This window comes from Nanorana parkeri, unplaced genomic scaffold (assembly GCF_000935625.1).
Source record: "Nanorana parkeri isolate BGI_ZX_2015 unplaced genomic scaffold, ASM93562v1 scaffold879, whole genome shotgun sequence".
Taxonomy (NCBI): domain Eukaryota; kingdom Metazoa; phylum Chordata; class Amphibia; order Anura; family Dicroglossidae; genus Nanorana; species Nanorana parkeri.
In genome coordinates this window covers 678,263-696,235 of record NW_017307147.1, presented here as the reverse complement: position 1 = coordinate 696,235, position 17,973 = coordinate 678,263, and the positions used below count along the sequence as shown (strand labels likewise).

Below are 17,973 nucleotides of genomic sequence, written 5' to 3'. Positions count from 1 at the left end.
GATGCCTGAGGTGGACCTCACTGGCAGAACCAACATGTATTTGTGGGACTTTGCATGGGGACTGAGGGGGAAGAGGAAACTGTAAGTGGGGATTCCCATGTACCTCAATGGTATGGTGTGGATGACCTTAGACCTCCTTTGCAATATATTTACATAAAAACACCTCTTGTGGTCGAGAATCTGAAATAATTTCTCAAATTTTGATCATTCACAGAAAATTCTAGATTGTTGCTCCTGGAACCCAAGAAGAAACCATGGACAAGATTTTGGAAGCCGTAATGCAGTCTTCTTACCCCATGTACGTCAAGCAAAGCTTAGCCCGAAGGGTGATTGAGGCCTCCAAGCAGCCCATGGACAGCGAGCAGTGCTGGTCCATGCTGGAACTTTCCACCAAGCTCTTCTTTTTGGGTGAGTCCCGTTTCGCCAGAGAAACGGCCAGAGAAGTTCTGGAGGTCTATGGAAGGTACCACCCAGAGGAATTTGAGGAATTCTTTAACGTCAGGTTCATCTTGAACCTCCTGCAAGAAGGATACGGGTCTCTTGGAAAGAGACACGCCTTCATATTGGACTACATCCATCTCGGACTTCAGTTTGTCGTAGACAAACCCACCACGGGGGAGATTTTCAGACTGCTGAGGGTTGAGGTGCTCCGTATTGTCTGCGAAAGGCCAAGCCTTAAGATTTGTGTGAGGATCAGCAAACTTCTAACGTCCTACTCACAGTGCATCCCAACTGGACAGCACCAAGTCTTGTTCTGCCAGCAGCTAATCCGATGCTTAGGTCAGTTCCATTGCCATTCGGAAGATGAGGAGGGAGTCATACAGTTCCTTGACCAGGTGAACAGAGTTAGTGGACTTCTGCAGAACATCTGGAGGCTCGAGACGTCTCTGATCCTACCTTCCTTGAAGGAAGTATTTGCTGTCATCTCATCAACAGGTATGAAATACTATGTAAGTAATGGCCATCTCCAAGACCTGACATAGTGTCACGTACCTTAAGGGGAACCTGAGATGACGAGGGCGGCCGCTCTTGCTGCTCCAGTCCAAACACTCCTGGATAGTGGAAACAGGTGCGTGAGGACAAGCAGGGGCACAAGTGCCGGTAGGTGGAGACTCCTGTCAGAGCTGCGCGCAGGTTGCAGGGCTCTTCTAGCAGGATGCAGTTGTAACGCAGGATCCTGGAAGCAGGGTAGAGACAAGCCGGGTCAGCAACAATCTGATACACAATCAGGAGACAGGACGTAATCAGAGACAGGCCGGGTCAGTAACTTGCATGCAGTGAAGTACCAATGAACAGGCAGGAGAGAGCTCAAAGCAAGCCGAGGTCAAAGAGTATGGAGCAGAGGTCAAACAAGCCGGGTCGGTAACGGATGATCAGATCAAGTATGCAGGTTTCAGGAACAAGGGACGGGGTACAGCTGAAGATCAGTCAGCAGGGAGGTCAAGGTATCTCAGCCTTAAATAGCCCTATTGGCGTCATCATTAGAAAACAGGCATGGGGTCACGTCCGCACCCATGCAGAGGCACAATCCCCTGTGCAGGAGGCTGCATACAAGTGATCTCGGCAGGAACATGGATCAGTAAGTATTCCTTACTGGGGAGGTGGTCTATCAAGAAGCAGGAGGAAGGGAGCCATGTGTGGCCCAAAAACACTAGTTTGACACATCTGATGTAGACTGTAGCTTTTTTGTCTATGTAAAGGGTGGGCATATCATGGAATGTACCTGTCAGGACAGAAACAAAACAAAAAATCCACGTCATCTAGCTGGTTCTCCCAATGGAACTCTACCAAATGCTGTTGCTGCAGTCATGGGAACCAAAGAGACACTAAGCCAACCAATGTTCCTAACATTAAACATTAACTGTAGAAAAGATGGCTTAGACATCTACAATTGTAAAGGCCCCTTTAAGCTTAGAGCTTTGATCTTTTTGTCCACCTTTCCTGAGAAGAACATGGAGGTTGTCATTACTGACTTCCTGTTCTGCAATTGCTGGTTGCTTTGGTTTCATGCTGAACCTCTGACTTCAATACCTTGGGACAAAAACCCAGAACAAGTTTGAAGATAAGGACTTCTGACTTATTCCAACTTTCCTGATCTGCATAATTGTTCCACATCAGTGACTCAAAGAGTATGGAAGCTGGTGGGTCATAACGACCAGGCAAAAATGTCTACAAGGAGGTCAGCAATGGCAGCCTCCATTTTTCTTTTGGGAATGGTTCACTTTAAGCAGTTTTGGGTTATTGTGAAATTCCAGATGGTGACCATTCGTAAAGATAGCATAGTGTCTTCTCCAGTGTCTGGAACTATACGATCATTCTTCAGCCTAACTGTCCATCTCCAATGTCTACTCAGTTAATGATATATTTCCACTAATAACATCAACGTTGTTAAATATATTGGGCACTAGGTTTATTTTTTAGGCATGTTGGTCAAAGCCTGCAGTGAACATGGTGACTTGGTGTCCAGGCGCCGGACAGATGATAATAGGAAGTGTGCAATTAAGGATTTATTGGTGTTCTTTACAGATGAGTTAGAGACTCCCTCAAACTCTTTGGCGAGTGTGGTCCAGTACATTCCATTGGAGCTCATGGAGGGTGTGGTCCGAAATCTGGCCAATGCTGACAGCGTAACAGATGCACAGATGATGACCGCCATTAACAGGTAACTGTCTCCAGGGATGGCAGGGACCTTCATTGGTACCTGTTCTGGTAAACAGTAATGATCTCAAGATGTTAAACTGACACAACCAACCAACCTTCCACTCATCCATCCAACCATTCATCTGCCATCATTAGTCCAATATGTGTCCATTGGCCTTCAAACACTACTGATTTACCACCAGCCAAAGGTAAAGGAAACCCTGTAGATTGGACTGCTGTTGACACCAGGTGCCCTGTAGATTGGACTGCTGTTGACACCAGGTGCCCTGTAGATTGGACTGCTGTTGAAACCAGGGGCCCTGTAGATTGGACTTCTGTTGACACCAGGGGCCCTGTAGATTGGACTGCTGTTGACAACAGGGGCCCTATAGATTGATGTACTGTTGACACCAGGGACCCTGTAGATTGGACTGCTGTTGACACCAGGGGCCCTGTAGATTGATGTGCTGTTGACACCAGGGGCCCTGTAGATTGAACTGCTGTTGACACCAAGGGCCCTGTAGATTGAACTGCTGTTGACACCAAGGGCCCTGTAGATTGGACTGCTGTTGACACCAGGGGACCTGTAGATTTGACTGCTGTTGACACCAGGGGCCCTGTAGCTCTTAGCAACCTGGGACGCTCTGGCCGGCATCCCGCTCAGCTCCTGGTTGCCTTTCTGCTCATATTACTGCATTCTGATTGCCAAAGCTCTGACCATTTTTGGTAGTGTCGCACCTTGAGGCTCCACCCCCCCACCACCTCATTCGTATTTTGACTATAAAGTAACTCCCTTGGTCATTCAGACTAAACATATGAAGAAAAACAGATAAGCGGAGGTTGCTTTCGGTGAAAACGGCACATCGAAAATGATCAGTACATCCAAAGATAGAAGCAGCTATAGTTATATACAGATCTTGCCTATAACTTAAACCCCTGACCAATGGGGAGACTTGGAAGGTTGGGGTGGGTGGAGCCAAGCTCAACGTTTCCAGGCAACATGAAGATTAGGAAATAACTTAAGCTGCTTTTATCTACTGATCAGTAGGACACGAGGGTTTCTCTCATGGTAAGTATTCATTTATATAATGTGCTCACTTTGGGTTATCCGGTCCTGTGCCGGGTTCACTTCATGGCCCTAAAACTGTTATTTGTTTCCTCCTCTGGCATACCTCCAGTCCTGGGAGGTCCAATGGAGAGACCTCCTGCCTGTCCCTCCCCCCAACCAGCTCCACCTGTGAAAGTGAAAGATATAGGGGGCAGCTGAGTGAATAACTGAGCAAAAGTGATTCGGCTATCCCCTAAAATCAGCCGTAAATCGGCTCCCTTCGCTCCCTTCGGTCAGCCGAACACGCTCTCCATGTTTGGCTTAGCCGAAGTGCAGAAGGAGTTCAACTCAGCCAGTCCAACATCTAGATCGGCTGAGCCGAAGCTCCGGCAGCTCACTCGGTGCCCTATTCACATGGTGGCCAAACGGCAGTGAGTGAATAGCCGAATGCCACCGAGCAACATTCGGCTTGAGTATTCTGCTCGGTACCTCCGTGATATAAAAAGAAAAATTAAAAAAATTTTGAAAAATGATTTAAAAAAGTAAGAAATACGAAAATTAAAAAAAAAGATTTAAAAAAATACAACAAAAATACAAAATAATAATAAAAAAAGGCGCACGCAGACCCGACTGCACATGGCGACCTCCCGCCGCATAATGTCAAAGCTGACATATGCCGGCCAAATAAAAAACAGTTGGGCATCACCGCTAGCTCTGCCCAGCTGTTTCCTATTGGCAGGCCAATAAATAACAACTGGGCGGAGCTGGCCGTGACGTCACAGCCAGCTACACCCAGTTGTTATTGTTTAATGACAGATCAGCGTCCCCAGGTCATTTGGGGCGCTGATCTGTCATTACAACTGGGCGGAGCCAGCCGTGAGATCACGGCTGGCTCCGCCTAGCTGTCATTTGATGGGGCAAACGGCCAGCCCTCGGCAGGCCGTTCGCTCCGCTTCGGGTGTCACTTCGGCTCAGTCGAGCCGAAGCATATGCCTTCCGCTCGGCTGAGCAGCTTGGCCGCCTTCGGCTGCTGTACGGGTTATGGTGAATATAGTGAATAGCCCGTACAGCAGCCCTTCAGTTCAACTGAACCGAAGGGCTCCGGCGGCCGAAGAGAGCCGAAGGTTCAGCCGAAGCTACAGCTGGATCCTTCGGCTCTTCTGTGAATAACCCTCCTGGAGTCTCTGGTCAGCTCGGCACGCACCCGTCCCGCCGAAGCTTAAATATTCGTTTTGGGTGGAACCTTTAAAACTGTAATTTTCTATATGAGAGACGTATGAGGCCTTCATGGTGTATGTGACTCCACTATGATATTGATTGATGGAGGGAGCCGCTGGAGGCAGATTATTGCTGAACTTGAGTCCGCCTTTCCTGTGCGGGTGATGCGGTGACGGAAGAGCGCCGAACAGTAACTGGCAATCGTTACACGTGATTTGCCAATCGGGCTGTTAATGTAAAACTCTGAGTGCATTGTCCCTGAACACCGCAGTACGAGTACACGGTTATAGTAGTATCGTCTTTATTCTCATTTTATTTCTTTTTCTCAGTTTATCTTTGCTCTGTAAGTTTATTGAAGTCTGTTTTCTTTTTAAGATGAGCTGGACTGCTAGGTCACTGCTGCTGGGTCACTGTTAGGAGGGGGAGCAGAGCTGCTGAGTCACTATTAGGAGGGGGAGCAGAGCTGCTGGGTCACTGTTAGGAAGGGGAGCAGAGCTGCTGGGTCACTGTTAGGAGGGGGAGCAGAGCTGCTGAGTCACTATTAGGAGGGGGAGCAGAGCTGCTGGGTCACTGTTAGGAAGGGGAGCAGAGCTGCTGGGTCACTGTTAGGAGGGGGAGCAGAGCTGCTGAGTCACTATTAGGAGGGGGAGCAGAGCTGCTGGGTCACTGTTAGGAAGGGGAGCAGAGCTGCTGGGTCACTGTTAGGAGGGGGAGCAGAGCTGCTGAGTCACTGTTAGGAGGGGGGGCAGAGCTGCTGAGTCACTGTTAGGAGGGGGAGCAGAGCTGCTGAGTCACTGTTAGGAGGGGGAGCAGAGCTGCTGGGTCACTGTTAGGAGGGGGAGCAGAGCTGCTGGGTCACTGATATGAAGGAAGGAAACAGGGGGAGCTCAGCTGCTGAGTCACTACTAGGAGAGGGGAGCTGAGCTGCTGACTTACTGCTGGGAGGAGAAGCAGTAACGGGGGGGGGGGGGGGGGGGGAGCTTAGCTGCCGATTCACTGCTGGGAGAGAGAGCAGGTAGAGCTCAGCTACGGAGTAACTGCTATGAGGGGGAAGCTTGTAGAGCTGAGCTGCTGACTTACTGCTGGGAGGAGGGAGCAGGGGAGCTTATCTACTGATTCTCTGCTAGGGGGGTGCAAGGGGAGATAAGCTGCTAAATCACTGTTGGGAGTGGGCAGCAGGAGGGGCTGAGTTGCAGAGTTACTGCTATGAGGGAGGAACAGAGGGAGCCGAGCTGTTAAGTCACTGCTTGTAGGAGGAGCAGGGTATCTGAGCTGCTCATTCACTGTTGGTAATAGGCAGCAGAAGGAGTTAAGTTGCTGAGTCAGTGGTGGTGGTGATAGTGGAAGCTGAGCTGCTGAGTCACTGGCGTTAGGGAGCTGAGCTGCCAAGTCACTGCTGGAGAGGGAGCAGGGTAAGCTAAGCTCCAAAGTCACTGCTGGTAGGGGGAGCAGGGGGAGCTGAGCTGCTGAGAAAATTATTTGAATTACTTCAGCCCTTCCATTTTGATTCTTGAGGATGAATTACTCCGCAGTGCCTACAGCTGTATCAACCAATCGTAGTTCACCTTTAGCGGACCTCTAACACTTGTCCTCTGTTTACAGGATGATTGACTGGGTGTCATGGCCTTTAGGAAAGAACATCGACAAGTGGATCATCGCCCTTTTAAAGGGACTGGCAGCGGTGAAGAAGTTCAGTATACTCACAGAGGTCTCTTTAGCCAAAATACAAAAGGTCAGTTTGGTCATCATTGGTCAGAGACATTTTTGCCATTTTGCTGCACACACGTACTAAAAGCAAAACCACTGTAGAAGAAAATGAAGTCCTCGGGGGGTCCTGGGGATGGGGATTGGGGGCTTTTGCACCTCTAATGCTTCCCCTGCACTCAGTACAACACAACACCCCGGGTCCGCTGCTGGACTCGGCTCTGCTGGCTGGGAACTGATGGCGGTGAACACAGAAGCGATCAGAGCTGAGCGCTTCCGGGTTCACATTTCACAGGAGAGATGAAGGAACGGAGAGATGCTTCCCCATCAGCTGCCTGAGCTCACAGCCAACTCCGAGGAGTGCAGAACATCATCATCATCATAATGGAGGCTCATAGATACAGTGTATCTGTAGTCTTTTTGTTTAGTTTTGCATTGAGTATAACCCTGTCTGATTTTTAGGGCCGCCTGTAACCTCCCCCTCCCCCACTCGTGAGATTCACTCACTCTATTGGTCCTAATGACTGGCGTCACCAGGTCAGAATGGCGGGAAATTGATAGGGCCAAGGGGTCTAATAGGACATGCCTAATAGAGCCAAGGGGTTCAGGAGGATACCTGATAGGGCCAAGAGGTCCAAAAGGATATACCTGATAGGACCAAGAGGACATGCCTTGCCTGATAGGACCAAGAGATCCAAGAGGACATGCCTTATAGGACCAAGAGGTCCAAGAGGACATGCCTGATAGGACCAAGAGGTCTAAGAGGACATGCCTGATAGGGCCAAGAGGTCTAAGAGGACATGCCTGATAGGGCCAAGAGGTCCAAGAGGACATGCCTGATAGGACCAAGAGCTCTAAGAGGACATGCCTTATAGGGCCAAGAAGTCAAAGAGGACATGCCTTATAGGGCCAAGAGGTCTAAGAGGACATGCCTGATAGGGCCAAGAGGTCCAAGAGGACATGCCTGATAGGACCAAGAGCTCTAAGAGGACATGCCTTATAGGGCCAAGAAGTCAAAGAGGACATGCCTTATAGGGCCAAGAGGTCTAAGAGGACATGCCTGATAGGACCAAGAGGTCTAAGAGGACATGCCTGATAGGACCAAGAGGTCTAAGAGGACATGCCTGATAGGGCCAAGAGGTCCAAGAGGACATGCCGGATAGGACCAAGAGGTCTAAGAGGACATTTCTGATAGGACCAAGAGGTCTAAGAGGACATGCCTGATAGGGTCAAGAGGTCATGCCTGATAGGGCCAACAGGAGAGCAAGAAATCCCAATGTTTTTTTAAATCTAACATGTATGTCACACGGATCTGTCCTCCAGGTATTCTCCAAGCTGTTGTACCCGGTGGTCCGAGAGGGAGCTCTATCTGTCCTTCGATATATGTTACTGAGCTATCAACACTCTCCTGAAGCCTTTCACCTGGTAAGTATGCAGAGCATCGCCATTAAAGTGTACCTGTCACATACACCCATGAGACGTGCCATATTGTAACTTTGAGCTCCCCTGTATGTATTTAGCTTTCTGCCGGGAGCTCAACTTCACCTCTAAATCAATGGCCAACTTCCAGAATAACAGAATGTGGAAGTGTCATTGAGTGAAATCTTTATAGCCGTGTATTATAGGAGGTTATAGATCGTTGTGATGATTTATAGTCTTTATTATCTCTACAATGCCTCATCCCTCTTTCCCCTGCAGATCGTTCCTCCCCTCCCCCAGGTGGTTTTCAGCCTCTCTAATGAGAACACCAATTCGGCGGCCAGTTGTCTGGAGCAGCTTGCGGAGCTCGTGCACTGCATGGTCTTCCGGTTCTCTGGATACCCGGATCTTTATGAGCCCATCATGGAAGCAATCAAGGTGTTCATTTGATCTCCAATAGGTTACATTTATCTTAGTCTCTTATAGACAACTGAGAGATTTGTCTCATACTGTCTGTGTTGCCAATAACCACCAATGAGATCCACCATTGCTACCCCCTGATGAATGGGAGGGGTCCTATCATGAGGCTCAGCGATATTTATGCACTTGAGAGCGGATTCTCTGCCCATATCCCAGTTGGAATATTTGTCTGTTCATGGAAGAGTACAGGGAAGCAGAAACGTCACCCCTGAGGCCCAACCCCAAGTTACCAATTGGTACTTACCCTGGGCCCCGTATACCAGAATTACAGCCCCCCCACCCTGGTACCTGCATACCAGAATTACAGCCCCCTACCCTGGTACCTGCATACCAGAATTACAGCCCCCTACCCTGCTACCTGCATTCCAGAATTACTGCCCCCTGCCCTGGTACCTGCATACCAGAATTACAGCCCCCTACCCTGGTACCTGCATACCAGAATTACAGCCCCCTACCCTGCTACCTGCATTCCAGAATTACTGCCCCCTGCCCTGGTACCTGCATACCAGAATTACAGCCCCCTACCCTGGTACCTGCATACCAGAATTACTGACCTCTATCCAGGTATCTACATACCAGAACAACTGCCCTCTACCCTGGTATCTGCATACCAGAACGACTGCTCTCTTCCCTGGTACCTGCATACCATAATCACTGCCCCTTACCATGGTACATGCATACCAGAATTACTACCCCCTACCCTGACACCTGCATACCCGAATTACTGCCCCCTTACCCTGGTTCCTGTCTACCAGGATTACTTCCCCCCTAACCTGGTACCTGCATTCTGGAATCACTGCCCCCTATCCTGATACCTGCATACCAGGATTACTACCTCCTAACGCTGATACCTGCCTGCCAGGATTACTGCCCCTACCCTGCTACCTGCATTTCACTGATATGCATCAGAGCACTTGAGGAAAAGGCATCACCAGGAAGGTAAGCCAGGTTGATGGTTTTCTGATTGAGCTGCGGCTTGTATGTCTGCCCTGTTCTCTCCCTATGCTGACCCTACACAGGTCATTATAGGTGTATTCAGCCTGTCACTTCCTGTGTCTCTTTTTGAATTAGAAACTCCCGGTACCAAACGAAGACAGAATAAAACAGTTGCTGGGTCAGAACGCCTGGACATCGCAGAAGAATGAACTTGCTCCATATTACCCCAGACTGGTGTCCAAATCTGACACGGGTAAAATTGGCCTGATAAATCTGGGCAATACGTGTTACATGAACAGCATCCTGCAGGCTTTGTTCATGGCTTCTGAGTAAGTAACACGCAGAGAACACTGATATACAGTGAATGACTTAGATACAGTGATAGATGTGCTTAGTACAGAAAATGTTACTCGCTGCTCCCAAGCCTGTATTGTGGGTCATCCCCTAGGTTAGCCGGGTGCCAAGCCAGGCAGCCCTGTATTGTGGCTCATCCCCTTAGTTAGCCCGGTGCCAAACCAGGCAGTCCTGTATTGTGGGAAACAAAAGCAACACAGAGCGCCTCCATAGTGTAAAACTTTTATTTGATGAGTACAACACGCAAGTGAAAATGTACTTACACGAAAGCCAATGATCATAAGCGTAAAAGGAAACGATAAAATATAAAATCTCCAGCAGGGGAAGTCTGAGGGGATCTCCCAATCAGCGTCCTCTGCTCCCGTATGTTTTTTAAAAAGGTCTACGCGTTTCAGGTAGGTACCTCAGGTTCTGATGAAGGGGGCGTGCCCCTGAAACGCGTAGACCTTTTTAAAAAACATACGGGAGCAGAGGACGCTGATTTGGAGATCCCCTCAGACTTCCCCTTCCCACTTCAAATAAAAGTTTTACACTATGGAGGCGCTCTGTGTTGCTTTTGTTTCCCAGATTGATGGTCGTTGTTGACCGGTGGGAGCTGCCTCTATGGTGTACCAATGAACTTTACAGCCGGATTTCTCTGCAAACCGGGGGCGCCGGTATTGCTCTTTTCAGTCCTGTATTGTGGCTCATCCCCTTAGATAGCCCGGTGCCAAACCAGGTAGCCCTGTATTGTGGCTCATCCCCTTAGTTAGCCCGGTGCCAAACCAGGCAGTCCTGTATTGTGGCTCATCCCCTTAGATAGCCCGGTGCCAAACCAGGTAGTCCTGTATTGTGGCTCATCCCCTTAGTTAGCCCGGTGCCAAACCAGGCAGTCCTGTATTGTGGCTCATCCCCTTAGATAGCCCGGTGCCAAACCAGGCAGTCCTGTATTGTGGCTCACCCCCTTAGATAGCCCGGTGCCAAACCAGGTAGCCCTGTATTATGGGTCACCCCCTTAGTTAGCCTGTTTGCAAACCAGATCTGGAAGAAATACACAAAGCTCACGAGGTTGACGGAAGCATACACATGACTCTGGTATGTGGACGATATTTGCTTATCCCGGAGATCAGCTTTAGGAATATTCAGAACACGTCCTTGTAGAACGTCTTAAAAACAGCAACCTGCATTTAACTATATTCCCGGCGGAGATCCCAGAGGGAGGATGTTTACTGTAAATATTGATTGACTTTTCTCTTCTTTGGCATTCTTTCATGTCTTTGTACTAAAATTGGAGCAAGGGATTTTTTTTTCCTTTTTAAAGAGTTTGAAATTGCTGAGTCATCACGTAGAACTGCAGCGTTGGCTTAGGCTTCCAGATAGGTTATTTTTATGTTATTCTAAAGATACATTTTAAAACTAATTTCAATTCTATATATAAATATAGATCAGCCATAACATTATGACCACCCACCTAATACTGAGTAGGTCCCCCTTTTCCTGACCCATTGAGGCATGGACTCCACTAGACCTCTGAAGGTGTGCTGTGGTATCTGGCACCAATCCGTCAGTAGCAGATCCTTAAGTCCTGTAAGTTGTGAGGTGATTGGCCTCCATGGATCGGACTTGTTCTTCCAGCACATCCCACAGATGATCGATTGGATTGAGATCTTGAGAATTTGGAGGCCAAGCCAACACCACCAACTCGCTGTTGTGTTCCTCAAACCATTGGTATGATTGATTGCTATTGGAACATGGCATTAAATGCAGCAGTGTGAGCGCAGTAGGCAGGGCCGGCCTTAGGGGTGTGTGGCGCCATGGCAACAAAGGCGCCAAGCGGCCGACACAGCTCGTCCTCGGGGTGGCTTCTCTCCTACTCACCGCTCTCCTCCTCACCAACAGGACAGCGCTCCCTCGTCCGCAGGAGGGAGCGCTGCCTGCTCTCCGGATTAGCGGAGCGAAGAGGGGGAGAGAAGCCGCGCCCGCAGCTGTCAGGATGGCCGAGCGGGGAGGAGATCGGAGCCACTTTCCTCCTCTCAGCTTCAGGATTACAGCGGCTCTGTGCGTGGCAGGGCGGGGGATCGGTAAATATCAGTGATACTTACCGATCCTCCGTGTGAGAAGGACAAACACTGGAGCGATCGTCTGATCACTCCAGTGTTTGTAAATAACTGGGGACACATAGTACTATGTGTCCCCAGTTATGAATGAACACGATGTAATTTACATCACTTCCTGTTAATTCATGAGTTTCTCAATAGGGAGAAGCACTCTGTACAGAGGCTCCTCCCCATTCAGAAACTTGTGATAGTAAATATTTTCTGAATGAATGAGAAGCCTCTTTGCTTTCCATTCATTTAGAACAGAGGCTGCAGATACGTCAACCACATGAGCACTGCGGGAGGATAGGACACCGGCGCCTCTAGAACGCACTGGAATGGGTTCAGGGGCGGGAGGGGGCGTGGGGTTGCAACGCAGCCATGTCCCCCGCCCACAGTTTGATCGCCCGCACCCGGAACGCAGGCACATTAGTGCCTACATTCCGGTCCAGTGTGATCTGCAAAAATAGTGCTTGCAGCATTTTTGCAGATCGCACTGGACCGGAACGCAGGGACTGATGTGCCTGGGTTCCGGGTGCAGGCGATCGCACTGTGGGTGGGGGGCCTGGCTGCGGTGGGCACCCTGATCTAGGTATACACCAAGATGGTGGGGCCACACATGGATGGCGTCATGTAACGTCATGCTCCCCGCCTCCAAGATGGTGGCACGCATTCACAGAACACGCCGGTGGCCAACATGGCCGCCGCACATTCTCAAACAAATTATTATGTGCCTGAACATATTTTTGGTATATTCGGACAAATAGTAATTCGTTCATTTACACGCAGTCCGGGTTTTGTGTTCTGTTTTCTATTTTTACTTTTCTAGATATACTGACTTGAAGAAAGGGATCGGCATGACATCCTGACACTTTATTTTTATAAACTCTATTGTAGTTTGACATTTATTGTTTACCTTCTGTTGTTTTACCATCTTGTCTTGAATTGTATTGTAATTGTAATGTCTTCCTTATATTGTAAAGCGCTGCACACACTGTTGGCGCTATATAAATACTATGTAATAATAATAAGAAGAATAAAAATACTAATATTGTGCCTACAAGTTTAATACCTTTTAATAAAAGTTTTATTTTTATCATAATTTTTAATATGTTTCTTTGCGGCTTAACAAAATGGTGCGGATATTGGGGGAAATGGGTGTGGTTACTGGGGGGTAGAAAAGAAATAGACACCGGCATTCCAATAGTAAATCGATTACGTCTATTTATTGACGTACATCAAAAGCAAAATAGCACACTTAGTGCGACGTTTCGGGGACACACAGGAACCCCTTCATCAGGCAAAACAACTTGCTATTTTGCTTTTGATGTACGTCAATCAATAGACGTAATCGATTTACTATTGGAATGCCGGTGTCTATTTCTTTTCTGCATTACTTTGACGGTGGCCATCCGTCGACTACTGAGCACCCAGGATACTTTGTTAGACGTGCGGTCAGGAGTGCAATGGGTACATGGGCTGTAATCTGGTTACTGGGGGTGTGGCCACTAAAGGGTCTGACCACTGAGGGGTGTGGTCACTGAGGGGCGCTGTAAAGCTTTCTCGCACAGGGCGCCTAAAGGCCTAAGGCCGGCCCTGGCAGTAGGCATAGGAACAGAATCCATCTTGTACCGGTGTGACCTCAATAAAGGGGCAAATAGTGTTTTAGTTTCCAGTGATGTCCATTGACTTGTGTTGTCAGTTTTAGGCACTCGGTGCTCTGCCTGCGAGACAGCAGCTCCCAGCCTCTGATGATGAAGCTGCAGCACCTATTTGCTTTTCTCGAGCACAGCCAGGTAAGTGCCAACTGGTTCTCTTCTTTTATTTTAAAGCCCAACTGAAGTCACAGGAATAGATATTCGGTCACATAGACCTTGTACTAACAACCTCCATTTTCATAGTCTTACCTTTCCTTTCCTGTTTGCAGCTGTTGGGTAATGGTGTCCAAATATGACTGCGCAGTTGACAAGGCACCAGAGTCAGACTAAACTGCCAAGGGCATGATGTACGGTGGTCATACCTGGTCAATCCTGCCCCCTCTCATCCTCCATATGAGGCGTGTGGCTGGCGCTTATCTATGCCAGCACTGGAGTGGGACGGGGAGGTGGTGTTTTAGTACAAAGCCGGCTTGGACATGGCACTGAGGCTTCAGTCTAGGGGCAACAGAAGGACAACACTTTATTTTTAAAGGAAAAATAAAATGTTTTTGGCCAATTTTCTTCCAATCCCAATTTGTGAAAGCTTGCGCGTTTACTATAATGAGGAATTATTAGGTGAAAGTATTGCAATTGATATGATTGGTTCAGTTCTGTGTTTTTGCACCACAGCGCCCAGCAGTCTCACCGGAAAGTTTTTTGGCTTGCTCTTGGCCTCCTTGGTTTACTCCCGGCGTTCAACAAGACTGCTCAGAGTACCTGAAATATCTCCTAGATCGGTAAGCAGAAGCACGGGTTCATTTTGCCACATTTTGCTTCACTTTTAATGGGGCATTTACATTTAGCCCCACACCTCCCTCCTCCCCTCTAGAGCACTTCCTAGCATTATTTATTTATTTTACCTTGTTATTGTAGTGACAAACATACATTGCCGGGCTTGTAAAGATCTTGCAGTGGCAGCTGCTAGGAGCTTAGTTTCTACTAGGGCATACCCCCAGAACTATATCTCCCAATAGCCCTTTCCCTGTGCACAGTGTGTGAGCAGGGAAGTGAAGGCAGCAGCATTGATTTCTTTCTCAGCAAAACAATGCTGCCTCACGTAGAGAGGGACAGAGTGGGCGGGAGACAGGTGGAGTTCTGTAGTCCAGTGAGCATGGCTGACAACATTGGTTGGAATTTTAGTGCAGCAAAGGAGCTTCTTTGTCATCCCAGACAGGAAGCTAGAACCTCACTAGATTTCTGGCAGATCAACAGGTATTTTTCGGTACCTGCAGCATTTAGGGACAAAACATGAGGTAATGTGTACGCATGTATGTATGTACTTTTGTAATTGTTGTGTTGTAGTGCCCCCCTGACCTCCAGGGGCCTGAGGTGGACCCCAAAGGTAGGGAGGGCCGACATTTCACTCTCAGGGGCAGATACTTATCCAGTGAAAGGATGTGTGCTCAACAAAGTTGGGTGGCAGTTACTTTAAGTGCCTTTTTAAATGCTTTATTGCAGAACACCATAACTGGGAGAGCGGGTACGGGGCTTCAGACATCCATAGCAAAAGCAAAACAGACTCCAGGCTCAGCAATTCCTTCAGGCTTCCACAGTGCAGAATTTTTATTAGAACAGGCTGACACTGAGCAATAGAACAGCAGCTGAATAGGGATGTGTATGAAGTCTTCCCTGGAAGAGACACCAGACTTGTTCCTGAAGTCCATATCAGCTCCTGGCACCTCCAGTAGTCCTGAGGCCTCTCTGGTTCTTCTCCCCAGACAGTTCCAAAACCAACCTGGTCCACATGTGGCCTCTTCCAGGCTTGAGGCCTAGTCACCTTCTCCAACCTTGTACATGCAACCCACCAGGCCAAGCCAGGGGGCGGACTGCCCTGAGCACATGGTAATCCCTGAGTATTTATGCCCTCCCTCAGCATGCACCACTAGCTATAAAATTCCTAGTGATCGGCTGGTGAGGCATAGACACTCCTAGTGTTCCCCTATTAGCTGCCCCACTCTGCAGCACTGTCACATCCCACTCAGGTAGGGGCAATCAACAGCAAAACACCTGGAATTAACCAGGTAATGTCAAACTACCAATCGGCTACACTGATTACAGTACTAGCAATGCTGAATTTCCAGTAGCCACTCCACTGAAGGTGGTAGGGGCTACACACTTTAAAACATGTTTTCCTTTGTTAACATGGTGACAATGAAAGCCAAATGTGACTTCTTTTTGTGTATTTGAGAATTTTATCTCTGGTTTGATGTTCTCTTTCCAAGGCTTCATGAAGAAGAGAAAACTGGAAAGAGGATTTCCCAAACCTTGGCCCAAGCCAGCAGCAGTTTACAATCAAAGAAGACCCTCTTGGGTAACAGGACATTAGTAGAGCAGATGTTCGGTGGAAGAATCGTAACCAAAATTCGGTGTCTGAAATGCCAATGTGTGTCGGCGAGGGAAGAAGCGTTTACTGACTTATCTTTGGCTTTTCCTCCAAGTGACTCCACCAAGAAAAAGCCTCCTCAAACTTCTAATTCTTCCTCTCCGCCAGTAGAAGACATAGGACCATATGATGTGCAGACGAAACCAAAAGCTCATACCGCACAAACCACTGACTTTCTAGACCACGCCAGGTGGCAACAAAAAATTGAGGAAAAACGGGGTAAAATAGTCCCCCCTGAAGCCTTGAAGCTTCATGGAAAAGATGCCTCTAAGGACAAAGATGAAAATAATTGTATGGTGGTTGGCATTCGGAATTTGAGCACTGCCAATTCTTTCGAAACAGCAGACATCAGAAAATGTTCCCTGACCCTTTCCGATCTGATCAACCATTTCCTATGCCCAGAGATGTTGACGGCAGACAATAAATATCGATGTGAAACTTGTCTGTCCCTACAAGATGCAGAGAAAATTGTGGAGCTTTCCACTGGCCCGCAGTACCTTATTTTGACTTTGCTCAGGTTTTCATTTGATTTGAAGGCCATGAAAAGGAGAAAAATCTTGGACAACGTGTCCATTCCGATGATCCTCAAGTTACCCATCCATGTGCCTTCTTCCCCTCGACCAGGGAATGCGTGCCTAGAAAGGGGCAGTAGCTATGCCTCAGTGAAGGTCCACCAGTCTGCAACCTATGACTTGTGTACCGTAATCGTACATTCTGGACTGTCTTCTGAAAGTGGTCACTACTATTGTTATTCCAGAGAGTGCATGGACACGGAAAGCCACAAAGCACCCAATGCTGACATGAAAAGGTTTCCTCCTGACAAGCACCTGGACATGGAAATCCAGTGGTACCTCTTCAATGACACCAGGGTAACGTTCTCATCCTTTGAATCTGTCAGCAACATAACGTCCTTTTTCCCCAAAGATACGGCCTACGTGCTCTTCTACAGGCACCGACCACATGACTTCCCCGAGGAAGCCCATGACTTGGAAGCAGCCAGGCCGCACAGTGATATCTCTCTAAACAAGGAGCTAATGGAAGCTATCACCAAAGATAACATCAAGTATTTGCAGGTGAGCGACAAAACAAAGACCTCTTCACCCTAATGTTTCTTAAAATGTTAAAGTCCATCAAAACCTTCTTCAGGGTTGGTGATAAATGTTGTGTGCTTTCAGGTGCATTCAGTTTGCATTTGACATTAGTTTGAGATACTTCAGAGTTTATTGATAGTTGCAATTGACCTGCGTTTGACCTCTTCTAGGCTGCATCAAAAGCATTTCAAAGCTATGTAGATGAGAAACTCTGTGCTCAGGTAGTGCATGGTACTCCTGGGACCGGCTCACCGACATCACTTGTTGGCAGGAGCTGGGCGATGTGCAGGCCAGCTCTTGGCAACCTTTGTCGTTAGTGAGCTGGGCAGGATGCTGGACTAAGAGCTCTTAGCAACCTGGGACGGTCGTGGCTGGACGGGGGTCGGTGAATAGTGCACCTCTTCTTTTAATAGTTCCTACAAGTTTGATTTCTTTTCCTTTCCCTAGGAGCAAGAGAAGGAAGCCAGGAACACAGCAGCCTACATTTCCCCACTACTGAAGTCTCCGCTATGGTGGCAGGACTTCGATAAGGACAATGATGATGATGGCTCGCCAGGAGGACTAGGCCCAGCTGCTGGAGGCGCCTCCGGATCATTTCATGGTCTGGTGTTTTAGAAGATCCACATGTGGTGGCCCCTCAGCAGGATCATTGCACATATTTGTTTTTCCTGCACTGGGGGTATATAGACTGTAAATTATAGAAGGGTGGGTGTAGCTGGTGGGGTCACTTACATTATTTTGTTCCCTAATCACTACAATCAGGAACAAGCTTAGACTTACAGTACAGACTAAAGACCTTTATGACAATCTTAACAAGTCCCAAATCCAGTTACTATGTGATACATAAACCTCATAAAGGTATCAGAAACTTACTTTACCTCCCCTGGGTCAGCCAAATCCTTCTTCTTCTGTGTCTCATACGCTCCCC

The 17,973-nt window shown here is 48.2% G+C and overlaps 1 protein-coding gene across 1 annotated transcript; it reads left to right on the top strand.

Moving 5' to 3' along the window:
• The first annotated feature begins 254 nt into the window (after positions 1 to 254).
• USP35 (ubiquitin specific peptidase 35) lies at positions 255 to 17,660 on the top strand. Its single transcript, XM_018565716.1, has 10 exons — positions 255 to 936; positions 2,527 to 2,662; positions 6,509 to 6,638; positions 7,934 to 8,035; positions 8,309 to 8,467; positions 9,581 to 9,774; positions 13,577 to 13,670; positions 14,202 to 14,308; positions 15,794 to 17,027; positions 17,493 to 17,660. The coding sequence occupies exons 1-10, from the start codon at positions 255 to 257 to the stop codon at positions 17,658 to 17,660; spliced, it is 3,006 nt and encodes a 1,001-aa protein (XP_018421218.1).
• Positions 17,661 to 17,973: the final 313 nt, after the last annotated feature.

What these genes read in the sequence shown, in the direction of transcription:
- USP35 (XM_018565716.1), top strand. Translation starts at nt 255, where the DNA reads ATGGACAAGATTTTGGAAGCCGTAATGCAGTCTTCTTACCCCATGTAC. An exon ending in CTCCTGAAGCCTTTCACCTG is followed by an intron (nt 8,036 to 8,308) that starts GTAAGTATGCAG and finishes TTTCCCCTGCAG; the next exon opens with ATCGTTCCTCCCCTCCCCCA. An exon ending in CCATCATGGAAGCAATCAAG is followed by an intron (nt 8,468 to 9,580) that starts GTGTTCATTTGA and finishes TTTTTGAATTAG; the next exon opens with AAACTCCCGGTACCAAACGA.